Source organism: Pleurodeles waltl, chromosome 2_1 (genome assembly GCF_031143425.1).
Source record: "Pleurodeles waltl isolate 20211129_DDA chromosome 2_1, aPleWal1.hap1.20221129, whole genome shotgun sequence".
NCBI classification, from domain to species: Eukaryota; Metazoa; Chordata; class Amphibia; order Caudata; family Salamandridae; genus Pleurodeles; species Pleurodeles waltl.
The window spans coordinates 539898572-539925913 of record NC_090438.1 but is presented as its reverse complement, the minus strand read 5'-3'; the positions used below and the strand labels follow the sequence as shown (position 1 = coordinate 539925913).

The window sequence follows — 27342 nt, the reverse complement described above, 5'->3', positions numbered from 1 at the left end:
ACTTTCTGTAATGCTTGCTTTGCTCTTTAGCATTTTTAACAGACTCACAAAGATGCATCTTTTGGCATATTGCGGGTGGAAACAGGCAATAACGCAAACCTAGGATCTAGTCTTAGTAATGTGTCTGATAGAGGGCTTCTGTGTCAGGAAATGCAAAATGCACTTTGCTTCAACAGCCTGATAACATCTAAAGTTCCCATTTGAGTGTCTAATAGTTAATTTCACACTTTCTAATCGTCTCTGAGTACTCATCACGAGGAGACCCAGTGTTTCATATTTCACTTACAAGGAGGAAATCTTGCCAGACAGCTGCTCCTTATCCCCACAGACTTCACACAAGGCTAACTGTGGCAAGTAAATACATTCTTTATTAGACACTCCGGGAATGCGGCAGTCTGAGCGCCATATTTCAACCCTGGAGGTCGGGCTGCGAGGGGACCACCAGCTCTGCCAGCATCAGGGATCCCGGCGGTCTGGCGGGAGGTGGCGGTCCTAATATGCCATGACCTCATTCTCCACCAGGTGCAACGGGGCTCCAGGGGGCCCCTGTACTGCCCATGCACCTGGCCAGCACCCTGCAGCATTGTCGCTGGCTCGATTATGTATCGGAGATAATGCTGTAGGCTGTTTCCCACTAGGTCAGCGGGCAGAAACTCAGGTTTCCACCCACTGACCTAGCAGGAAACTCTTAATGGGCCCATGCGGGGAAGTAGCCAGTATGGCGGCAACCTCCCTGTGAGAAGTTTGGCGGACGGTGTAAACCATCCACCAAACTCATAATCAGGCCCTAAGTAGGGAATAGAGATTGCCCCTGACTTCAAAATTGTGCAAGGCATGCTGTCCATGTTTTCGCAGAGTCCTGTAAGAAGCCCAAAACACACACACTAGGTCTCACGCACCCAGGTTCACAATACTTATTAGCTGTCACTCATCAATTGAAACTGCTTTGGCTCATTGATACTGGATCCTGAAACTCAAAAAGCAACGCTCCTGCAATCCGGTAGCTGGCATTAAGCTTTGCTCCAATTTCATTGTACTCCAGAAGTGTAGAAAGGAGAGGATGATAAGCAACACCCATGCATGATGACATCTGTTTCTTTCGCAGGCTTGTCCAAGCCCACAGCTATAATTGTGTTCTGGAGCAGTAAGCACCATGTCAATAGTTGGACATCTTCGCCTCTTTTTGACTGTCTTCAGCTGTTTTGGCTCTGCATATCATGAACACACTATTGAAGGGACAAAAACACCTATGGACTTACATCTGGACATGGCCCTCTTTTATCTTCTCTTAATTCCACTCACTTAGAATCTGAATAATTCTGCTCCCCACAGAAGTCAAGTCACCTGTGACTCATTGTGACCATAGAGACACCACAATATTATTCATGTTTTAATCATTTCACCCAGGTGTGTTCTTGCAGTGATTAGACCATGTATGACAATCACACACACTTGTTTGTGCAGAGAACACAAACGTAATCTACTGTTGATCAATGATATATAATGTTTATGTGTGTCTTGATCATTGAGATACAATGAATAACGTGTTATTCTGTCTCTGGTCTGTCATGTTCTTACAGGTCACGAAGATGGTGGACAATTACTACAAGAATTGTGGATCACTGTCTGCATCACTATTCTTTACACCTCTATATTTTAAATATCTTGAAGAGTGACTACCCGATAGGATGGTCCTGAAGAACATCCAGAACTTTTCATGTTGATTCCTCGTTTCAGTTGAGTTTAATGTATTCACGTCCCTCTTAGTTTTAATCTACCCATTATGAACATTGAATAAAGCCACTTATTGGTCTACTAAAAGGTAATTTTCTTGTGTCACACTCACTTTCTGCACAATGCTCACCTCACCCACACTCTCTGCCAACATTGGGTTCATTGTACTAAAGGAAACACTCCAAAAGCTCCCCCCTGTTCTTAGGGAGTTGTAGCCCATACTAGAAACATCGGTCTGTGGTGTGACGAGGGGCCCTATGATAAATCAGACTACCTATGGAAAGATGAGGGTATTTGTCCTAAACATGAAATACTGTTGACAGTCGCAGAGACAATACATTTTTGAAACCATTACACTGGATGGGTTCCATAGACCTTGTGCCTCCTTTTGTGCTTTGGAGAGGACCCAGAACTCCACCGCCCTGGTTGAGGCAAAACCACTTGGTGTGGCGTTGTCCACAATAACCTGCACTACCCTTCCTTTGATGGCTGGCAGGTAGGCCTTTGATGCCAAGTGAACCGCTCACAACTCCAGCAAATTGATATGAAGGTGGGTTATTGACAGATACCAGAGTTGTCTGATCTCAACTTCTCCCAGTTGACCTTTCCCGGACCCAGTAGTGACGTGTTCGTCACCACTGTCAGCTGTGGATGTGGTAGGGAGAGGTGTCTGCCAGTGGTCCAATTTACAGCAAGCAGGTGCCATTATAGATCATTTGCAGTGTCCTCCAAAACCTGGATGGAATCTGACAGATTCACATGTTGCTGAGCCAACTAAGATTTCAGATCCCACAGCAGAACTCGCATTTGCCATCTGGCACTGCTGAGAAGCAGGATGCAGGAGGTCTGTTGACAAAAAGCCTCAGAGCCATGCTCACTGGAACACAGACAGAGGTTGAAACATCAAGATTATAGGTCAAATGTCCAGGATTCATTGATTCGGAAGGAAGCCCAAATGTGCACCATATCTGCAATGGCTCTAATGAAAGGAAGCCTCTGCAAATAACCCCAGTGTTGTAAGGAGGTTCGTCACTGTCTGGAGGTGGCTCGCTCCTGACTGAGTCGAGTCTCCCTTCACCAGCCAGCCACTGATATAGGGGAAGGGTAGTAAACTGACTTCCCTTGATGGGCAGCAACCACTGTTATCACCTTTGTCAGCATCTGGGAGCCCCTGATGAGGCCGAAAGGGAGCATGGCAAATGGAAATACAACAGTCCTTTTTCTAGCTCTTTTGCAAAAGTCCTTCTTTTATTTTAACTATTCGTGAGATCGATGGTGAAAATACAGACAGGAGTCGGAGTCGGATGGCTTCAACAAAACGTGAGTAATCCTTGATTTATGCTGCTCGCATTACATTTACGATTGTATGTCCTCGCGCCTTTGTTCCTCGTGCCGGTGTTCTATTTTCAGCGCGTGTCAGGAATTGTATTTCCTTGTGCCATGCGCGTCTCAGTTCTATTTGTAGCACGCGTTAGAAGTGTTCTAGTCTTAGCGCGTATATAGAATTGTTTACTCTTGAGAAGGCGTTGCGTGCTCTTTCCGTTAAAAGTTACACAGTAATGCCGATTACTATGGTATGAAATGTGAGACTTTTACAATCGATTCACCATCAATCTTGATTCCCAAAGTAAATGAATTCAAGTTCTTTCAAGCATTAATGTTGTATTATCATTGGTATCCTTTCCACATATTTGGCACATACGCTGAAGCACAAATCTTATCAAAACAGTAGCGCTCCTTTGAAAATATACACAACTTGGCACTTACAGTTATTCAGTTCATGTCCAAGACCTTCCATATTTTTTTTTCCGGGTTTCTTTTGTTGCTCAAGTTTGTTAGGAGTAGGGAGTTGCTTGGTTTTCCTTGGCTTCTGCACAGAGTCCACTCGTCGCCATTTATGTAATAATTCACGAAGTCATTGTGGTGAAGGGTCCTTTAATCTGATAGTAGGTTCCTGTACAGTGGTACTAGTAGTAATGGTAATATAGCAACTCCCAGCACTCTAGCTTCAACCTGCTTCCTCCTCCTGCCTCCTCCAGACCCTTTTCCCAACACTCCACCTAGAATGCCCCTTCCTCTACATTCCATTTCCCACTCATAAGCCTCTCACTACACCTACCTTGAACTGTAGGTAGTGTCTATAGACATGCAGGGTGGGAATATGAAAATAGGCTCCATGAAGGTCAAATGCCACATCCAGTTTCCTGGACACTGAGCAGCTAGACCTTAGGCCAGTGGGCACATCTTGGACTAGTTATTTTGCAAGACATTGATTTGGTGAAGATCCAACAGACAAAGACTTTAAAAAAAATTCTGCACAAGGAAGTAGTGTGAACAACATCCAATCCCCACGTTCAAAGTCGGTATGCTCTTTATAGCTCCTTTGGCCAAAATAGCCTGCACCCCTTGATGCAAAATAGAAAGGTGTCCCTCTTTAATGGCTGTTTCGGAGGCAGTTCTATCCTCAAAGGAGAATGTTTTTTGTTTCTGAGGTAGCCAAAAAAAGTTGGTCTGCTGAATACACTGTCCACACATTTTGAACTTTAAAAAAAACAAAAAAAAGGAGGTGAAGAGTTATGATTATCCCTAGGCCCCAACGACCAAGGCCTTTAAATCCAACCATTTACATTCATGAAGAAGCAAAGAGCATGCATCTGATTAATGAAAAAAAGCAGGAAAAATGGGGGCAGAGGTTTCCACCACCAACCCAAAGTAGTACTTCTACCTTTTTCCACAATACATTCCAAGGAGTACACATAGAAAACTGTGCAAGGTGGAGGGGTACAAGTAAACTCTTGGCAATAGCGCATGACTTTAAATACGTACTTCTATTACCACTGTAGTGAAAAATTGAGAGATCTCTGCCCCTATAAAAGCTTATCATAAACCCACATTTAAGACAGAATTTACCTTTGTGAAAAGAACCCAAGGAATTAAGCATTTTGGGAAAAGTGCAGTAGTTATGGGTAATATACCACTGTCAAACATTAAAAGAATACTGTATGTCGCACAACAGAGTTCCATGACCTATGAAGGAACTCAGCCTTCGGCCTGGTTGATTTGTAATGCCCTTACCACGTAAAAAAGTGGATACATTATCCGTTATATTACTCAATTACAATCACAATTAACAGATCTGTGGAGTTTTCAGAATAATTATGTTAAATGCAAGAGGCAGCCTTTGCCAATTAACTTGAATTTAGGAGTCTGGTACTACTCTTCCATAAGTACATAGTGTGCATGGGTATTTGTAGTGCATGAAACTAGCTAGAAAGGAACCGAGTGCAGTCTTGGGCGAGAGTGTAGCAAATTATTTTGGAAACGTTCACTAGGAGTGAAGTACTCATAATATTGGTTAGCTAACTCTGTCATGCCATGCTCCTTGGTTAATTGAAAAATCCAGCAGCGACTGAATGAGTGTGGCTTTAAAAATATTAGGTGGATTCAGGACTCTATTAAAAGCTGAAGGTCAAACAACTGCGGTCACTGTCTTCAAAGCTGGTATAAAGCCTACACCTATTCTCCGTATTACAATCTAGTTGTGACATAAGTATTCATCTGTACTAAAAAAACAGACATCACTACTATACTATAACTATTTATTATTACAGTTATATTGAATGCGACAATGCATTCCAACAATGTGAAAATAGCTTCCAGAGCAGAGCACTCACTGGTAACTAAACAATGAATGGGATGACCAGTCTATCTTTTGTCTGAACTTCCATGAAAACTGACAGTCAGTAGTTGGCATGTATTCAGTTGCATTTATTGCACTGCTGGAGCTAAATAGAGGAGAGAGCAGGACTCTACATCCACTTGAGCTCCCTTTTAAAACATTAGCCTAGTTTTCATTTTGAATTACATCAAATTACTGCCTTAAACTATATGTTTGCAATTAAGAACATGATGCATATTGGTGTGCTTCATTTCACAGCAGAGAACCTGCATTTATTTTACGCTGTCTATAACATGAGAATTTCTTTTTTTTTTAAAGCAGGGGATATGGATTTAACGTAGTTGGAGGGGGAAAGATGTAATTCTGTAATATAGGGAATCAAGTTCCCCAAACCATAAGTAACGAGTATTGGTAAAGCTAATAGGTCTAGAATTTTGTTTATGGAAGTTTATTAGTAGACACAAAATCACCTTTGTGTGTGGTGCACCCAGCTGTCCTAGAAAGAAATACCATAAGGGAGTAAAATATTGGGATACAACAATATGAATACTGGAAGCAGGGCCCCTCTGCTGAACTGAATGCGTTAGCATTGTTAAGATGTCCTTCAAAGAAGAGTGTTATGAAAAAGAGTCAGATGATGAAGCTTGTGTTGTAAGTGGTGGATGTAAAAGGCATACCCAGCAAAATATTGCAGAGTAGATACTTTTTACAAAGGGCCGGTATTTCCGTGCATCTTTAAGAAAGTCTTTGTATATGTATGTCTTTACGCTGTGAACAAAATTACCATTAAACCTAACAACATGTTAATGACAACAAAGAAAAACAAATACTGCAAAAGGCTGATTAGTGAATATCACTGTGACTTTATGACAAACTAAGGTGTCTAATACAAAAAAATAGCTGTAAATCAGCAATGAAAATGTCACCAGTTGTGCAAAATAAAAAAAACAACAAAACCACAAACAGGGTCCCGCTTAGAAGCTACATGGCATTTCACATCTGCAGTACACCAAAAGGACTACTGGATCTTCATCACCAAGATTGATGGAAACCCAAATGGGGCAATGGAAACATCGTAGAAAAGCCATGGGCTTGATGGACAGCCCACACAAGCAATGCAAAAGTATTCACAAGCATGAAAGTGAATGGCAAAAGGGAGTCAGACAGGTGCCAACTCGTTCACTCTGCTTTCTTGAACTGTAAAGCAATAATAAACAAAATGATAATTTGAGATCATTCAGACAGACAGACCTAAAAGATTAAGTAAAAAGTAGCATTGAATACATTTAAGAAAGGGTCCTTGTTCTTTTTGGTTACAAGACTTTATAGTGATTCATAATATATGGGATAAAGTACTCTATTTGCACATAAACAAGGATAACAGTTAACCAATTAATGTCAGTATAGAGAAGAACCTGCACCCAGTCCAAGGTTCTTTATTAGGGCATGAAGTCTAAAGTGATTTACTATAGACTTATTATATACATTTTAAAGGTATTTAATTTTTTTAGCACATGGTCCCCTCAAATATGATATAAACAGAAAAATGAAATATCAAAAATACAAATTCATTTTTCCAAAGTTTCTAAACACGTTTGAGATGCAGTATGGTGCTTCTAACTTAATTTTAAAAAAAAGGTCCTCCGCAGAGGATACAGTAGATGTGCAATTATTGAAGGTTTAGTAAATAGTCTCTAGAAGTTTTAGAGTGTAAAAAGCATGAAGGTATTTGCTGTTGTAAATTTGCATTGTAGACATTCTTCTCATTAAAGACAAGGTTAGCAGTCTTCTAGAGCTTTTGTTATCAATAAACAATGCATTTGGAGATGGGTTTGGTAATCCCCTTCAGCCATTCCATGTTGAAAGAAGCATTGACATTTTCGATAAGCCGACAGGACAGGCTTTGGAAGTGTCAGTCACAATGGGTAAAGTAATTCCTTCTTACTGCCAGAGCATGAGTAAGCAGGGCAGCAATGAGAGGCACATTAGTCCATAGCTAGCGACCAAGCCAAGGCCCATGCAACAGACACTCCAAGGAGCTGCTGTGTGATGCTGATGCAGGCAGTGAGGCTGGAGGCAGGGACATAACTTGGAGCATAATATGCTACAGCCCTATGGACAGCAGCCCTTCATGGACCAGACTGGCAGTGTTAGACCTGACATTCTTATAGTGGTCTACCCCTAGAGTTTTTGCCTTTACCTCCTGTTTTGTTACTGTATCTTTTTGTTGGCCTTAGGACTCTGAGCACTTTACCACTGCTAAAGTGCATGTGCTTCTCCCCTAAAACATGGTAACATTGGTGTACCCTTAATTGGCATATTCAATTTACCTGTAAATCCCTTGTACAGTGGTAGCCCCTATACCTAAGGCCTGTAAATTAAATGCAACTAATGGGCCTGCAGCACTGATTGTGCTACCCACTTAAGCAGCCCTGTAAACATATCTCAGGCCTGCCACCACAAAGCCTGTGTGCACAGACTAACTGCCACCCTGAATTGGCATTTAAAACCTCTGCTAAGTCTTAATCTCCCCTTTTCTTATATTTAAGTCACCCCAAAGGTAGGCTCTAGGTAGTATATAGGTCAGGGTGCCATGAAAGCAAAAGGCAGGACATTTACTTTTAGGTTCTCATGTCCTGGTAATGAAAAACTCCCAAAGTCATTTTTCAACATAGTGAGAACTGCCCCGCTCATAGGCCAGCATTGGGAATTTATTATATTGCTTTTAAGCTGTAACTTCTGATCTGAGAGGAGTAGCTGCATCATGTTTAGTAGGAAAGGTAATAATAAATCCTTTCTCCTGGGGAGGAAGTTGGGAAGGGCTCACACTTGCACCTCAGAGGGGTAGTGGCTGGAGTCTACACAAAGGGGATGATTACCTCCCACTGATAGTCTGGAGCTGAGGCTAACCTGAAAGGGGGACCTGTGCACTTCAAAAGAACTCTTTGTCGCCAACCCACACATCAAAGACACTTTTTGATATAAATATACTGAAGACATTACACTTCTGGACTCCAGACACGCTACTGGAGTAAGGAGTGCTGTGTGCCAGGAATACCACTCTGCCAGGACTGACTGCTCTCAGGAACTGCTGTCGTGCTTGGTTGTGCCACTATTCTACCTGCTGATCTCTGCTCGGTTACCTGAGACTTGCCCTCCAAGCCCACAGTGACTCAGAGCAGTCCTGCTTTCCCCCCACCGCTAGCCTTGCAACTCTTTGATCTCACCCGAAAGTCTTCTTCCTTGCGTTGCCACTCGTATCGCAAAAACTTCACCCAAGCAGGTTCTGCCCTGCTCTGCTGCTCGCATCGTAACAATTTCACTTGAGCGGCTTCTGTATGTTTCAGTGCTTGCACCGCAAGTTTCACCCTGAATGTCTTCTGGCCTCTCCTTTGATGCTTGCATTGCATCAACCTCACATGAGTGGCTCCTGCCCTGCTTTACTCCTCTCATCGCATTGACTTTGACCCAAGCAGCTTTTGCTCTTGCTGCTCTCATATCATCAACTTCACCTAAACAGCTCCTGCCCTACTTTGCTGCTCTCATCGCATCAACCTCACCTGAGTGACTCCTGCCTGCTGTGCCAATCTCATCGCATCACCTTTCAACCGACTGGCTTCTGCTCTGCTCCGCCGCCCTCACCACATTAACTTCACCTGAGCAGCTTCTGTCTTGCCTCGTCACTCTCATCACAACAACCTCACTCGAGCAGCTTCTGCCCTGCTTTTGCTGCTCTTTTCTCTTCAGCTTCACCTGCCACTCACCCTTCTTTGACTTCCCCTAAGCAGCTCCTACACAGCTCCATTACTTGCACCTTGCCAACTTCACCCTGAGTGGCTCTGCCACTGCATAGCCGCATCTCATTCCTTGTAGCAGCATGACCACGGACATTGGACACCCATGCTGAGGAGTCCCCGGTACCATCGTTTTGATCTACTACCCTTGTCTTGCACATTGATATTACTACCTTCAAAGCTAAATATTTCTCTATTGTATAAACTTAAAAATATCTAGATAAACAAGCTTTATGTTTGTATACACCCATGCAAACTCTTTCTGTGGCGTGTCTTGTGTGATTATTGTGTGCATGTAGCACAAGTACCTTACATTGTCTCCTAAGTTGGGCTTGCCTGTTCTGTGCCAAGCTACCAGAGGCTAATTTAACATGTGTCACTGACTTCTCCTGACTAGATCTGTGGTCCCTATTTGGACATTGTGCATACCTCTGACAACTAGAGGCCCATTTTCCAACAGGCAGGTGTGTGGGTGTCCATGAAGCTGGAAACACAAATTGGCTTCACACGTGGAAGGTGTATGGAGCATTGGCTGTTGAGTCTCCAATACTGACATCCACCTCGGCCATACAACCATCACCCTCCTATGTCCTGATCTGCAGAGTAAGAAGAACACCCGAGTAGGAGGAATGATCACCTCATAGGACACTGCCTGCTGGAAACTCCCACATACCTCCACACAGGTAATAGGAGTCCCAACTTAATCAACCAGAACCCAGCTGCTCACCTGAGTGGCAAGCTGTGTATGAGCCCCATCAGATAAATCTGCAAAGCTAGTGCAGAGTGACCAGGTCTCAAAGCAGTACACACTGACCTGAAACCATCATGATATAAGTCCTCCTGCTCTTACCACTCTCCACCTCCAATGAACATGACCCTGTCAGCTCTTTCCCTAATGATATGCCTACCTTTACTACACTGCTACCTGCACTCAGGGCCACAGAACCCATTAAGAAGACCGGCTTTCTGAGTGGTCTAGAATACAGGGATGAAGAGTTGATCATAAATGTTGCTGAAGGTCTGTGTGCCCTACTTGTTGATAGTCGTTCAGGATGGGGGTTTGGCTGGCTTCCCTGTGGACACTGCACATTAGCCTGTGTGTCTATGTCTGCATTGCATAGTCAAAGCCACAGTAGCGCTCCCTTGTGGCACTTTGCAAAGAGTTTCCCTGTGTTGGCTAGCTTTTTTCTGAGGCAGACTAAAAAGGTTTGCTGTCTATCTCTGGTCCAGGATAAAAAAGATTGCTATTGCTATCTTCCACTGGAAAGAAAGTATACCAGTTTGCCAATGGTTGAATGATTGCAGTGGTATGTTCTGTAAGGAAAATGTCACTTACCCAGTGTACATCTGTTCGTGGCATGAGTCGCTGCAGATTCACATGCTGTGCACAGTCCGCCTTCTGGTGTTGGGCTCGGAGTGTTACAAGTTGTTTTTCTTCGAAGAAGTCTTTTCGAGTCACGAGACCAAGGGACTCCTCCCACTTCAATTCCATTGCGCATGGGCGTCGACTCCATCTTAGATTGTTTTCCCCGCAGAGGGTGAGGTAGGAGTTGTGTATGTTAGTAACAGTGCCCATGCAATGGAATGAATACGTATGTACATAATAAAGGTTTAAGTAATATATTTACAAATGTACAAATGTTGAAGATCTACTTCTAAACTGCTACAGGCTCCCGGGGAGGCGGGTGGGCACATGTGAATCTGCAGCGACTCATGCCACGAACAGATGTACACTGGGTAAGTGACATTTTCTGTTCGATGGCATGTGTAGCTGCAGATACACATGCTGTGCACCGACTAGTAAGCAGTTATCTCCCCAAAAGCGGTGGTTCAGCCTGTAGGAGTTGAAGTAGTTTGAAATAATGTTCTTAGTACAGCCTGACCTACTGTGGCTTGTTGTGCAGTTAACACATCTACACAGTAGTGCTTGGTAAATGTATGAGGCGTAGACCATGTTGCTGCCTTACATATTTCGTTCATTGGAATATTTCCTAGAAAGGCCATGGTAGCCCCTTTCTTTCTGGTTGAGTGTGCCTTTGGTGTAATAGGCAGCTCTCTCTTTGCTTTAGGATAGCAGGTTTGAATACACTTAACTATCCACCTAGCAATGCCTTGTTTTGAAATTGGATTTCCTGTATGAGGTTTTTGAAAGGCAATAAATAGTTGTTTTGTTTTTCTAATTAGTTTTGTTCTGTCAATGTAGTACATTAGTGCTCTTTTGATGTCTAATGTATGTAGTGCTCTTTCAGCTACAGAATCTGGTTGTGGGAAGAACACTGGTAATTCTACTGTTTGATTTAAGTGGAACGGTGAGATAACCTTTGGTAAAAATTTAGGATTTGTTCTTAGAACTACTTTATTTTTATGTATCTGAATAAATGGTTCTTGTATGGTAAATGCTTGAATCTCGCTCACTCTTCTTAGAGATGTGATGGCAATCAAAAATGCAACTTTCCACGTTAAGTATTGCATTTCACAAGAATGCATGGGCTCGAAAGGTGTACCCATGAGTCTTGTTAAGACAATGTTGAGGTTCCATGAAGGAACAGGTGGTGTTCTTGGTGGTATGATTCTCTTTAAGCCTTCCATAAACGCTTTAATGACTGGTATTCTAAATAGTGAAGTTGAATGAGTAATTTGTAGGTAAGCTGATATTGCGGTGAGATGTATTTTTATGGAAGAGAAAGCTAGATTTGATTTTTGCAAATGTAGTAAATATCCTACTATATCCTTTGGAGATGCATGTAATGGCTGAATTCGATTATTCTGGCAGTAATACACGAATCTTTTCCACTTGTTTGCGTAGCAGTGTCTAGTGGCAGGTTTCCTAGCTTGTTTTATGACCTCCATACATTCTTGTGTGAGGTGCAAGTGTCTGAATTCTAGGATTTCAGGAGCCAAATTGCTAGATTCAAAGATGCTGGATTTGGATGTCTGATCTGTTGTTTGTGTTGTGTTAACAGATCTGGTTTGTTGGGTAGTTTGACATGAGGTACTACTGACAGGTCTAGTAGTGTCGTGTACCAAGGTTGCCTCGCCCATGTTGGTGCTATTAGTATGAGTTTGAGTTTGTTTTGACTCAACCTGTTTACTACATATGGAATGAGAGGGAGAGGGGGAAAAGCGTATGCAAAGATCCCTGACCAGTTCATCCATAGAGCATTGCCTTGGGATTGATCTTGTGGGTACCTGGATGCGAAGTTTTGGCATTTTGAGTTTTCCTTTGTTGCAAATAGATCTATTTGAGGCGTTCCCCAAATTTGAAAGTAATTGTTTAGTATTTGGGGGGTGAATTTCCCATTCGTGGGTTTGTTGGTGATCTCGAGAGAGATTGTCTGCCAACTGGTTCTGAATCCCTAGAATAAATTGTGCTATTAGGCGAATGTGGTTGTGAATCGCCCAATGCCATATTTTCTGTGTTAGGAGGCACAACTGTGTTGAGTGTGTCCCTCCTTGTTTGTTTAGATAATACATTGTTGTCATGTTGTCTGTTTTGACAAGAATGTATTTTTGGGTTATTATGGGTTGAAATGCTTTCAGCGCTAGAAATACTGCTAACATTTCCAAGTGATTTATGTGAAACTGTCTCTGATGTATGTCCCATTGTCCTTGGATGCTGTGTTGATTGAGTGTGTGCTCCCCACCCTGTCATGGAAGCATCTGTTGTTATGACGTATTGTGGCACTGGGTCTTGGAAAGGCCGCCCTCGGTTTAAATTTGTACTGTTCCACCATAGAAGCGAGATGTATGTTTGGTGGTCTATCAACACCAGATCTAGAAGTTGACCCTGTGCTTGTGACCATTGTGATGCTAGGCACTGTTGTAAGGGTCGCATGTGCAATCTTGCGTTTGGGACAATGGCTATGCATGAAGACATCATGCCTAGTAGTTTCATTACCATTCTGACTTGTATCTTTTGTGTTGGATACATGGCCTGTATTACTTTGTGAAATGTTTGAACCCGTTGTGGACTTGGAGTGGCAATCCCTTTTGTTGTGTTGATTGTCGCTCCTAAGTATTGCTGCGTTTGACACGGCAAAAGGTGTGACTTCGCGTAGTTGATGGAGAAACCTAGCCTGTGAAGGGTTTGTATGACATATTTTGTGTGCTGTGAACACTGTTTTAGCGTGTTGGTTTTGATTAACCAGTCGTCTAAGTACGGGAACACATGTATTTGCTGCCTTCTGATATGTGCAGCTACTACTGCCAGGCATTTTGTAAAAACTCTTGGCGCAGTTGTTATTCCGAATGGCAACACTTTGAATTGGTAATGTATTCCTTGGAATACGAACCTTAGATATTTCCTGTGTGAAGGATGTATTGGTATATGGAAATACGCATCTTTTAGATCTAATGTTGTCATGTAGTCTTGCTGTTTGAGCAGTGGGATTACGTCTTGTAATGTGACCATGTGAAAGTGGTCTGATTTTATGTAGGTATTTAGGTGGTCATTCTGACCCTGGCGGTCTTTGACCGCCAGGGCGGAGGACCGCGGGAGCACCGCCGACAGGCCGGCGGTGCTCCAATGGGGATTCCGACCGCGGCGGTAAAGCCGCGGTCGGACCGGCACCACTGGCGGGGTCCCGCCAGTGTACCGCGGCCCCATTGAATCCTCCGCGGCGGCGCAGCTTGCTGCACCGCCGCGGGGAGTCCGACCCCCCCTACCGCCATCCAGATCCCGGCGGTCGGACCGCCGAGATCCGGATGGCGGTAGGGGGGGTCGCGGGGCCCCTGGGGGCCCCTGCAGTGCCCATGCCACTGGCATGGGCACTGCAGGGGCCCCCGTAAGAGGGCCCCTACATGTATTTCACTGTCTGCTGCGCAGACAGTGAAATACGCGACGGGTGCAACTGCACCCGTCGCACAGCTTCCACTCCGCCGGCTCGATTCCGAGCCGGCTTCATCGTGGAAGCCTCTTTCCCGCTGGGCTGGCTGGCGGTCTGAAGGCGACCGCCCGCCAGCCCAGCGGGAAAGTCAGAATTACCGCCGCGGTCTTTCGACCGCGGAACGGTAACCTGACGGCGGGACTTTGGCGGGCGGCCTCCGCCGCCCGCCAAGGTCAGAATGAGGGCCTTAGTGTTCTGAGATCTAGTATTGGTCTCAGAGTTTTGTCCTTTTTGGGTATTAGAAAGTACAGTGAGTAAACTCCTGTGTTTTTTTGTTGAATTGGTACTAATTCTATTGTGTCCTTTTGTAGCAATGCTTGAACTTCTAGTCCTAGAAGATCTATATGTTGTTTTTACATATTGTGTGTTTTCGGTGGGACGTTTGGAGGGAATTGGTGAAATTCTATGCAATAACCATGCTGGATAATTGCTAAGACCCAAGTGTCTGTTGTTATTTCCTCCCAAAGTTTGTAAAATTGGCTTAGTCTTCCCCCCACAGGTGTTATGTGATGGGGTTGTGTGACTTGTGAGTCACTGCTTATTTTGAGGGGTTTTAGGGCCTTGGAATTTTCCTCTATTTTTTGGGAATTGGCCCCCTCTAAATTGCCCCCGAAAACCTCCCCTCTGATATTGACCCTGGTAGGTAGGCCTTGTTTGTGAGGTTGTGGTTTCTGTGGGTTGACCTCGAAACCCTCCCCTAAAAGGTGTTTTCCGAAATGTGCCTCTGCTCTGCGGGGAGTAGAGTGCGCCCATGGCTTTGGCTGTATCGGTGTCCTTTTTGAGTTTTTCGATGGCAGTGTCTACCTCCGGCCCAAACAATTGCTGTTCATTAAACGGCATATTGAGCACAGCCTGCTGGATTTCCGGTTTGAACCCAGAAGTGCGCAGCCATGCGTGCCTTCGTATTGTGACTGCAGTGTTTATTGTCCTTGCAGCTGTATCTGCTGCATCCATGGAAGACCGTATCTGATTATTTGAGATACTTTGTCCCTCTTCCACCACCTGTTGCGCTCTTTTTTGGAACTCCTTGGGTAAGTGTTCGATGAAATGTTGCATTTCATCCCAATGAGCCCTGTCGTATCTTGCCAAAAGGGCTTGTGAATTGGCAATACGCCACTGATTTGCTGCTTGTGCTGCAACCCTTTTTCCTGCAGCATCAAATTTGCGGCTCTCCTTGTCTGGAGGTGGTGCGTCGCCTGAGGTATGAGAGTTGGCTCTCTTACGAGCTGCCCCCACAACTACTGAGTCTGGTGTTAGTTGTGTTGTAATATATATAGGATCTGTGGGCGGTGGCTTATATTTTTTTCTCCACCCTTGGAGTTATGGCTCTGCCTTTAACTGGATCCTGAAAAATTTGTTTTGAATGTCTTAGCATTCCTGGGAGCATGGGAAGGCATTGATACTGGCTATGGGTGGAGGATAGGGTGTTAAAGAGAAAGTCATCCTCAATTGGTTCCGAATGTAAGGAGACATTGTGAAACTCGGCTGCCCTTGCGACCACCTGTGTATAGGATGTACTGTCCTCAGGTGGTGACGGTTTTGTAGGATAAGAGTCTGGGCTATTGTCAGACACTGGAGCATCGTAGAGGTCCCATGCATCGGGATCATCCCGACTCATTGTGGTATGAGCTGGTGAGTGCATCAGTGGTGGAGTTGTTGCTGGTGATGCATGTATCGATGGTGGTGGAGACGGTGGTGGGGTTGTTTTCCTTGCCACCTTTGCCTGTGGTTGCTTGTCCTTTTGTTGAAAGGCAAGTTTCCTTTTTATTTTGATTGGGGGAAGAGTGGTTATCTTCCCTGTGTCCTCATGAATATGAAGCCTTCTTTGTGTGTAGTCAGGCTCTACAGCTTGAAGCTCCTCTCCAAATCTATGTAATTGGGAGGTTAATCCTTGTTCCTCTGTATAGGAACTAGTTTTCGGCTCCGAGGCTGGCTGTTTCGGAACCGAAACCTTTTCCGAAGTCTTTTTAGGCTCCGAAGAAACCTTCCTTGTTTTCGGCGTGGTGTCTCGGTGCCGAAATTCTTCGGTGCCGCTGTCTCTGTGCCGAGGTTTCTCGGAGCCGCTGTCTCGGCTCCGAGGTTGCTGTGTGGCGGTATCTCGACCGGAGTCGGATGACTTCGACACCAGCATGCCCTTTTTCGGTGCCTTGGATGGGTCACCTATTTTTCGGGTTAAGCCATGGCCTGTTGGCGGTGGCCTCCCCTGGGCTTTTGTAGACTTCTCGTGAGTCTTGATTTTCGACGTCTTACTCACGGTTTTGGTTGTTTCTTCGGCGTCGAGTTCTTCCGAATCCGACTCGTGGACGGAGAAAGCTTCTTCTTCCTCCTCGAAACGATCTTGACCTGTCGGCGTGGACGCCATTTGTAGTCTCCTGGCTCTTCGGTCTCTCAGCGTCTTCCTCGACCGAAACGCTCGACAGTATCCTCCTTGTGCTCGGGGGACAAGCACAAGTTACAGACCAGATGGTGATCCGTATACGGATACTTGTGATGGCATTTTGGGCAGAAGCGGAATGGGGTCCGTTCCATGAGCCTTGAAGTCGCACGTGGCCGGGCCGACCAGGCCCCGACGGAGGATCGAAAAAACCCCAAAGGGCCACCGGAGCTCTTCAAAATTCGGTGTCGATTTGTTCTAACTAACCCGATACCGAACGCAAACAATACTGACGTTTTTTTCCGAGATTCTAACTAACTTTCCAACCCGAAACACAGAGCGAAAAGGAACACGTCCGAACCCGATGGCGGAAAAAAAAACAATCTAAGATGGAGTCGACGCCCATGCGCAATGGAATCGAAGTGGGAGGAGTCCCTCGGTCTCGTGACTCGAAAAGACTTCTTCGAAGAAAAACAACTTGTAACACTCCGAGCCCAACACCAGACGGCGGACTGTGCACAGCATGTGTATCTGCAGCTACACATGCCATCGAACATATTGGGGGTTATTCTAACTTTGGAGGAGGTGTTAATCCGTCCCAAAAGTGACGGAAAAGTGACGGATTTACCACCAGCTGTATTACGAGTCCATTATATCCTATGGAACTCGTAATACGGCTGGTGGTATATCCGTCACTTTACCGTCACTTTTGGGACGGATTAACACTCCTCCAAAGTTAGAATAACCCCCATAGTTCTTTCAGCGAGTTGTTGCTGACAAAGAATGCAGGACCACAGCATATGCTCTGGGGTGGGTAGTTGCAAATAGAAACATAAGATCTGCACTAGTGTACTTTGTGCTTGTGTCTGGAGTCCAGCTTCACAGTCACGGATTAGCACAGAATCATAAGTAAACATAATTCCCGCCATGCTCTGGTGGCATATGAGAGGGTGATTTAGGACACTAAATCCATTGCAAGCATGAGTGCTGCCCACTTTGATACACAGTCGACTTGTAACCCTTCAGCAGTCTCGTTTTTCCATGAAATTATTTTTCACATTAATGATTCTTGGTCAAAATGTATCCTAAAAAGGCTTGTCAATTTGCGAAAGTTTCTTTATACTTAGTTCTCTGAATGGAAGGACACTCATCCCTCTCTAGACACAGAGGCAAGTTTAGTGCAACTGCAAGCACAATGATTGTATTAAAGGCCCTGTCCTGGGTAGCTTCTCTTGAAATCTTAATAATACTGCCAATTTTAATTATAGTTCACTTACAAGTATATTGTATCTCTCATCCATAGCCTTAAGCATGTTTTGGACTATCCATGTCAAATAATGCAAAACCTTAATATGTAGTGGATTACATAAATACAACTCTAGATTGGAAGTGTTTTGGGTTCTTAGGCTTATAACATAAGCCACTTTGCAGTGCTACTATAATGCATGTGTGCGCCTTGGTTCTCAGCCACAAAATAGGGATAGGTGATAAATTGAGCTCCGCCGGTGGAGGTTGCAGATTTTTGGCCACTCTGATTACGCATGTAATGCAGTTTCGAGAAAAGTTCTCTGACCGCCGTGTGGCGGAGTTTTTACTCACACACGACTTGCAAATGGTAAGTTGGCAAGCAAGAATTGGCATCGCCAGGTGCAATATTTGGGCGCTAGGAGGGCATCCAGAGAGATTTTCCAACTCTATGACCTCAGAAGCCATATCGCAAGGTTGAATGACTTAGGGTCTGGATGTCTGATCTGTCCTTGTCCCTGAGTGAGAAGATCCAGTCTGTTGGGGAGCTTCTCGTGGGAGACCAACGAGAGGTCCAGAAGTGTGGTGAACCATGGTTGTTGTGCCTAGGTGGGAGCTACAAAGCTCATGGTGAGGGACGGTTGTCTTATCTTCAGAACCAGGAATATCTGGATGCAAAGCTTAGGTATTTTGCATTTTCTGCTGTGGCGAAAAGGTCTATTTGAGGAGTTCCTGAATTTTGGAAGCTTTTTTGAAGGACTTGTGGGTGGAGTTACCATTCGTGGACTTATTGATGCATCCTGCTAAGCAGGTCTGGAAATTTGTTGGCCAATCCTGGGAGATACTCAGCCACTAACTAAATGTGGTGGTGAAGAGGCCACTTCCAATCGTCTGAGCAAGTTGTGACAACTGGGATGACTAAGTCCCCCCCTGTATTTGTAGATAATACATAGCTGTTATGTTGTCCATCCCGACTAGGGCAACTCTGTGAGACAGGTGAGTAAGGAAAGCTTTCAGTGCTAGAAATATTGCCTGAAGCTCCGAGCAACTGATGTGTATGGATTGGTTACTGGGATCCCAGACGTCCTGCGCGGTGAGATTCTGCAGATGCGCACGCCAACCTGTAATGGATGCGTCTCTGGTCAGAATGACCTGAGACACAGGGTCTCATAAAGGCCACCCTTTTAATAGGTTGGTGGTGTTCCACTATTGCAGAGAGCAGTGAGTATGGCAGTCTAACACTAGATCCTGAAGGTGACCCTGTGACTGAGACTACTGACAAGACAGACACTGCTGTATGGGACGCATGCGGAGCCTGGTGTGAGGAGCAAAAGCAATACAGGATGCCATCATCCCTAAGAGATGCACGACAGTCCTGACTGCGTAGGTGCATTCCTCTTGAAACTGGGGAATCATTATCTGAAAATTGTGAATGCGTGCTGGGTTGGGGGATACTAACCCTAACTCTGCATTGAGAATGGTTCCCAGATATGGTTGAATCCGAAGCAGTTGTAGGTGGCATTTGAGAAAATTGATTGTGAACCCTAACTTGTGGAGTAGGTTTACTGTGGTTTGAGTGTGTGATTGACACTGTTGTAGTGTGCTGCCTTTGATGAACCAGTCTTCTAGGTAACTGAATACATGTATTTTCTCCCTTCTGAGATGTGCCGCAACTACATCTAGGCACTTTGTAAATACCCTGGGAGTGTGTGTAACTGCAAAAGGCAGGACTTTGAATAGGAAATGTTTTCCTGCCACCACAAACCTCAGGTATTTCCAGTGTGCAGGGCAAATGAATATGTGGAAGTAGGTGTCCTTTAAATCTAGGGCTGTCATGAAATCGCCCTGTTGAAGGAGTGAAATAAAATCTTAAGAGTAACCATGTGAAAGTGTTCTTAGAGAATGTAATGATTTAACAGTCTGTGATCCAGAATAGGTCTGAGCGTCCCATCCTTTTTGGGGATGAGGAATTATTAGTATATATTCCTTATGTTCCCTTCCATTGTAATGGGACAGGCTCTGGCACCCTTGAGGAGAAGTGATTGTACCTCTTCCTTTAGAAGGGTGAGATGTTTGTGAGGTAACCTGTGTGAGCGAGGGGGGATGTTTGGAGGTGGGGAAGTGAGCTCTAGATAATACTCATGTTGGATAATGGGGGGGACCCATAGGTCCGACGTTATGTGTGTAATAATCCTGAAGTCGTCCCCCTACCGTGTGGTATGGGGATTGGGGAGATGTATGTAGCCAGTGTTTAGCTGATGATGCAGAGACACGGGTGGTAGTGCTCTTGCCTCGGCTTCTTTCATTATTGCCTTTCTAGGGTCCTCTGAAAAAAAAACTAGAGTAAGAGGTTGAGGGTTGCTTTGGTTTGGAGGAAGACGGTTCAAAGGTTGTTGGCTTAAATGTGGGGTGATGAATAGTGCCTCTATGAGCCTGGGACTACAGAGTGCTCATGAACTTCGTGGTGCCAGTGTCTCTTTTTAGCTTCTTAAGAGTGGAATCCACTTGAGGGCCAAAAAGATGCTCCTTGTCAATGGGCAATTGAGCACCACTCGTTGCACTTCTGGCTTGAAGCCTGAGCATCTAAGCCATGTACGTTTCCTTAAAAGTATGCTGGTGTTTACATCTAATGCACAGCACACTGAATTGTTGAAAATTGTCTGTCCTTCGGAGACAATCTGTTGATCATGTTTTTGGGATCATCTGGAAGATATTGGAGGAGCTCCTCCATCTCATCCCAGTGAGCCCGGTCGTACCTTGATAGCAAGGCCTGCGAATTGGCAATGCGCCAATGGTTGCTGCTTGTCACCAACTATTTTGCTTGCCGCATCAAGCCTTTTACTCTCCTTATCTGGTGGAGGAGTCCCCTGTAACCTGGCTGTTAGCACTCTTCCTTGCGGTGGTAGCCACTATCGAACCTGGTGAGACCTGAGATCTGATATATAGTGGGTCTGAAGGAGAAGGCTTTTACTTGTCGTCCAACCTACGAGTTATAATCCTAGAGCGGACTGCATGACGAACGATGCCCGAGAGCATTGGAAGCAACTGGATAACTTTATGGGTATAGGTCAAAGTGCCAAATAGAAAATCCTGTTCTATTGGGTATTTGTGCAGTTGAACATTATGAAATGCAGCTGCCCTTGCTATGACCTGTTGGTAACTGATAGTATCTTCTGGGAGGGATGGTCGTGCTGGATACTGATCATGGGATCGGGGTCATATGTATCACATGGGTCTGGAAATGTACCACCTAGATTCTCCCCTACAAATAATGGTAATCACTGATGGGTGACATCTCCTGCAGTCAGAAGGTAAGAGAACTAGGAGAAGAAGATGGAACTGGAGTGGTGAGGAAGGTAGTTGAGGAGGAGTCGGAGGCGGCAAAGGCATAGGCAAAGAAGTGGTGGTCTTGTCCTTAGAGGCCTTTTTTGAGGTGGCGAAGTGTCCAACACCTCTTGAAATGATAATTTCCTCTTAAGGGTGACAGGGTGAGAAGTAACAATACGCCCTGTCCTTTCCTGAATTTGGAGGTGGGACTGTTTAGTGTCAATAACTTCTAAAATTGGCTCGATTGGTGTAGTGGAGGATTGGCTTGAGTTCAAATGCTCCTAAGCAGTGTTCGCCTGTGTTTTTGGTACCAACGGTTTTAGTCAGTGAACCTTTTTCGATGCTGAAGCTGCAACAGATGCGGGTCAGTTCAAAGCCGATGTGCTTGGTACCGAAGGCTTGGTGGAAGATGTTCAGACTGAGGTGGAAGAGGCTCATGCTGAAGAATGAGGTATAGTCTTGGCTAGTTTCGGTGACGAGATGGGGTGAGGGGTAGAGAATGTGGGGAACGGGGCAGCCGAAGTGGATTTCTTGCAGTCTGGTGACCTCTGTAATGGTTCTTTTTAAAGTCTTTGTACGGACAGGAGGGGGAGAGGTCACAGTGCGCAATGGCTTTGCCGGTGTTGTGTCCTGACTCTCAATGCTGGGTTAAACGTTGGAATCTGAGTCCTGAATGGAGAAGGCCTCCTCCTGTTCTGGTTCCTCATGTGCATTTTCTTCCCCAAAGATGTCCGGGGTGTCTTCTGGGGGTTTGCGTGCCATTTTTAGCCTACGCGCTTTTCGATCTCGAAGGGTCTTCTTGGATCTTCAAGTGTCGCAGGTAACCTCCTGGTGATCTGGACACAACTTACACACCTGATGATGATCAGTTTGGGGAAATTTAGAGTGGCACGAGGGCAGAAAGGAAATGGTGTCCATTCCATCAGTTCAACATTCTCTTCTGTGCCGCATGGAGGAAGGCCCGAAACTGGATGAGGCCCCCTCAAAGGGTGCATGGTCGGAACTGGATCCGACAAAATGGAAAGTTTGGGCGAAAAAGAGGGAAACTCGCAATCAAAATAACAATACCTTTGAATATATGATATACGGAAGGAAAGCTTCGTACCGGTGGGAGTCAAAAAACGAACTGAACAAATACTCATCCGAATGGCGGAGAGAAAACAATCTAACAAAGGACTTGATGCCCTTGCGCAGCATCACCGAGAAGGAGGAGTCACTCGATCCCGTGACTCAGAAATGCTTCTTCGAAGAAAAACAACTTAGAACACTCCAAACCTAACAGCAGAAGGCAGGAGATGTGTAGAGCATGTGTATCTACAGCCACACATGCCATTGAACATAACATTCCAAGATGGCCTATGTTGCTAATAGCTTGACCAATGATTGCTTTGCATTGACAAAGCCAATGCTGGCAAAGAATTAACTTTGTCAAATTTACTTTGCCTCTGCTTGTGATTTAGTGTATGCAAATGAACTTTATAAAGTGCTTTGATGCACTTTCCTGAAGGTAATTTACTATAGGAAAATATTTAATTAAACACAGATAGGGGTGGACAAAGCATAGGAATTATACCTTTCTTCGTTTTGTAACCAGGACGTAGCCACGTGGATACAGCATGGCTAAGCAGCCTTCAACTGCTAAAAAGAGCTTGTGGAGGCAGGGACGCAAGCCTCCCCAGCTTCCCACCACCCACCCTAGTCAAGAGGCAGAGCAGTGAGACACAGGCAAGGCTACTGTTGAGTGATAAGAATTGTTTTCATGGAATATTAATGGAACACTGTTGCTTTCTCCTGACCTCTGCATGTTGATGGGAGAGCAATTGCCCCCGTGCCGCCTGTTCTGGGCAGTTTTCATTAGTTGCTTTCCAGTACCCAAACTGTGAAATTCCCCTGTAACTTCCTAGAAGCAGCTGCACAGCATAGGAACCCACAGCTCAGTGGAACACTTGAGACAGACCACCTGAAGTCAGTTGCCAATGGATTGGTGAGGCGGAGTTGGGGTGAATACAACCCATGATCAGACTGTTGGGGTGGTTTTCTGAGTTTGAGGGCCGTAGTGCCAAACAGGCTAAATGCAGCACTACAGCAGAGCCAAACTAATGTCCACTATGCCAGGATTGCCATTACGGAGGGGTTGCGGCAATGATGGCAATAATTCAAAGCCCATCGAAAGAGCAGGACTGCTCTGATGGTGCTGTACATGCAATGGACAATGGTGAGGAGCTGCAGTAAGGACACAAGGGGGAGCCCGTGGGCATCAAAGGCATCTGGGCCATCAGAAAATCCCTTGGTGCACAAAACACTGCAGGCCTACTTCCAAATAATGAGCAATAGAAAGCATATTGCAGATTGGGTAAGGGGAAAATGCAATTAATAAGAAATAATGAATACTTACTTCCCATCTGCCTTGCAAAGCACCAGCCTGGGAAAAACTCATTATTGCCTGCGAAATGCCTCCATGCATATGGTGCTTTTCGGCAAAAGTGCAATTATCCACGTAACAGGCAAAAGTGCAATTAACTATGTAACAGGGTCGATGTCATGCAAAGCGCTCGACTTCTGCCAAGCGAGATCGCGCTGCGAAAAAGATAAAAAGTAGTCCACAAACCCGACAGAAAACAGCTAGCCTTGCATGCTTTCAGTACTTGGTCGCTGCGCTCGAGTCGGGGTAACCACTGGAAAAGGCATGACGTATGCATGCCTTCCACTAATGAAAGCAAGCAGATTTTGAAAGGCAAGCCCACGAACCAATGAAAGACACTGACGTGACATGGGCGGGGCTCCGAGCCCTTTTCTAACTACTAATGCGTCTCACAAGTGAAACGCATGCGCAAGCGCATGCGACGCAGGCTCGACCCTAAAAATTGTGTTTCATGTGGGTTGGGGCATTGGGACTCCAGCAGTAAGCGCATATCCGACTTCCCAAGGGGAGCCTGTGCAGGTGCGATTAAGAGCAGCAAGCTCCGGGCGGTGGGCTTAATGAGCAGAAGAGAGCTGAAACTGCAGCTTTTCCTGCCTACGGTCATACCACCCTGAATGCGCCCAATCTCGGAAACTAAGCAGGGTCGGGCCTGGTTAGTACTTGGATGGGAGACTGCCTGGGAATACCAGGTGCTGTAAGCATTTTGCCTCTCGCAGACAATAGGTGCTGCACTTCTTAGCCCAATTACACATCTTCCTCGCTAATTTCATTTTCCATTTTTTATTTCCTGCACTCTTTTTTTTTCCTGTCTTAAAAAAAGAAATAAAATAGAACAGCAATAACACTAAAATACACACTTTCCAAAGGAAAACTCACAATTATTCTGCACTTTACACTCGGCCCAAGCTGAAGAAAACATTTGCTCCACGACGGGCAAAGGGATCCCTGGAGGTCTTAAGACCAGATCTCACTTCTTGTGATGTTATTCCCTGTCAGGTCATGGGTTGTGATGCCACTACCTGTGATTCCAGGTGCGATTTCACATGCTGTGGTATCATGTGCCGTGATGTCACTTGCATAGGGTCTAACTTGGTCAGTCCCCCCACTTATTTTCTTTAAGACTTGTGCCATGAGTAAGCCTTAGCCCCCAAGAAATAGTGCTTGAGTCCACTATTGGCAACCAAATGGAAAAAAATCAACACAGCGTGTCGGAAATGTGATAAAAGGACGATGATGTATTCGGTGTGGAAGATTGAAATGAGTTGCAGACACTAGTGTAAAAGAGTCCAAAAGCAGAGCATTCCAGAAACAGGTAATAAAAATAGGAAAGGTGCGTACAATTTAAGTTGTTATAAAAGCATTCTAAAGCATTTTCTGGCATTTCATGGCACTGTAACAGGTGTCATTAACTTAACAATACACTCGGCCCAAGCTGAAGAAAACATTTGCTCCACAACGGCCAAAGGGATCCCTAGCTAAGGCTTTGCTTTCTTGCGGTAAGCATATGCGTGAGGTCTTAAGACCAGATCTCACTTCTTGTGATGTTATTCCCTGTCAGGTCATGGGTTGTGATGCCACTACCTGTGATTCCAGGTGCGTTTTTACACGCTGTGGTGTCATGTGCCATGATGTCACTTGAATAGTGTCTAACTTGGTCAGTCCCCCCACTTATTTTCTTTAAGACTTGTGCCATGAATAAGCCTTAGCCCCCAAGAAATAGTGCTTGAGCCCACTCTTGGCAAACAAATGGAAAAAATCAGCACATCGTGTCGGAAATGTGATAAAAGGACGATGATGTATTCGGTGTGGAAGATTGAAATGAGTTGCAGACACTAGTGTAAAAGAGTCCAAAAGCAGACCATTCCAGAAACAGGGAATAAAAAGAGGAAAGGTGCATACAATTTGAGTTGTTGTAAAAGCATTCCAAAGCATTTTCCGGCATTTCAGGGCACTGTAACAGGTGTCATTAACTTAACGATCCATTTATCGACCACAGAAAGAATGGGTGAGCAGGGTGTGTGCAGAATAAAACCTGTTCAACATAGGAAAACATCCCAGCAGAGAGCACATTACTCACTGTTGTGTCCTAAGCAATAAACTACAGACCTCTGTCTTTTTCAGTTTCACTTTTATTGTAAGAAGGGGCATTATTTTGCATGTTGTTTGAGAAAGGATTCCATGATTAAAGATCTGATGTTTTTCAACAACTCCTAGATACTTTCTGTGAGACCCTGGTTTGACAAAAGTAAAGAAGACTGGCCACCCTCTGCCGGTAAGGCATGGCGGAGATGTTGCAGATGGCACTTACAGAGTGACAGAGCCTCTCCATTAAGTGAAAAAAGTGCAAGAAGAGGGATTGCCTTCCCGTTTATTTCTGGATTTGTTAAGGTAGTGTAGAAGAGATATTTCTCCTGGCCAGAGTGAATGGAGGTGTGATAACAAAGAGAGAACTCCTGCATAGCAGCGACTAATCGTCCTTGGGAGGGGAGAATGAACACTTCTGTTCAGAAGCAGCGTATCCCCTGGTGACTCCTCCTTGTCATGCCCTAAGGAGGGGTCCAAGGAGGCGCAGCACATGCTGTGTCAGGTCAGGGTTGTCCATTGTAATTGAGTGTGTGAGCGGGGCCGTCTGATAGTCGTGCTAGGTTGGGGAGGGGCTGCTGCAGCCTGTGAAGATGAGAGAATCGGACGTAACCCAGAGCATTTACCGAGCATTTTCAATACAACGGGTCACGCATTTGCTCGAATAAGAGCTATTACCGTTGTAAACTCCTAACCGGACTTTTCTTGCCACACAAATGAAAAGAAAAGAAAACGCAGCACGATTGCGCTGTGTTTTTTTTCATTTGTGTGGCAAGAAAAATCCACTTAGGAGTTTACAAAGCTGGGGGTGGGGTGGGGAATGCAATGCTTTCATGTTTGCTCGAGTTAGAGCTCCTAGCGTTGTAAATTACGGAGTGGACTTTTCTTGCCACACAGACTGAAAATAAAGAGAGTGAGGGTGAGCTGGCCCTGGAAAAGACCCCCTATGATGTTGGTTTATGTTTACAGAGGGAGCTGGTGGGGAGGAGGGTCTGAACAAGTACCCACACTGCTGAGGTGAAACAGGCAAATGCCAAAAAAGATAAACCAGACATAGCGTAATTACACAGTACTTTGTGCTGCTCCCAAAGTGAAAAAATGCAGGACAAAGAGGCAGAACTGACCACTATCAAGCAAGGATTTTTGAAGGGCACTGCAACTAACAAATCACATGTTGGAACTCACTCTATTGTATACTTTAGTATACAGCAGGCCGAACGCTAACGCTTGACCTAAAAAGGATGGACCATGGTTTGAGCTAAGGGGTAAGTCCCTGACTCCCTATGTGACTTAAGTAATCCTCCCTCTCAGATGCTTGGGTCAAAGTTGTCTAATTCCTTAATCCTAGTTCACATTTGGTCGCTATTTTATGTTTTGTTTGCCTCCCTAAAGCTGACTAATTTTCTGCTGGCCCTCTTCTATTTTGGTCCTACTGAATACTGCTCTCCTTGCCCAAGACAACTGTAACAAGGGTTAGGTTTCCCAATATACAATGACCTTGATAAATCTAAGCTCATTCACTATGGCCACTGGATGTGAAAGTTGCATCACATCATAGCTGAAGTCACAACTTGATAGACACTTTACCCAATGTTACTAACAACAATAAAATAGTACATGGCTTCCATTACTGTAACTAGGTCAGAGTAGGCCAAAACACTTCAGAATTATCACTCAAAAGCCCATTACCTTAGTAAGTGCAACCTTCCCATATGCGAACTTGGGCGTTGTTGGTGGAACTGGTCCCTCAGGTATCGCCTTGAACTAAAAATAAAAAGGAAATGTGCTTTTAGTTAAAC

General features: G+C 44.9%; 1 protein-coding gene and 1 pseudogene across 1 annotated transcript in view; one reads left to right on the top strand and one right to left on the bottom strand.

The window, feature by feature from the left end:
- GLB1 (galactosidase beta 1) overlaps positions 1-27342 on the bottom strand; it is a 193322-nt gene that overhangs the window by 64933 nt on the left and 101047 nt on the right. Inside the window, exon 11 of the mRNA XM_069214293.1 lies at positions 27233-27307. Within this exon, the coding sequence (XP_069070394.1) occupies positions 27233-27307 (75 nt within the window). The remainder of the gene's footprint in view (positions 1-27232; positions 27308-27342) is intronic.
- Positions 24054-24162, top strand: LOC138270240 (5S ribosomal RNA; annotated as a pseudogene).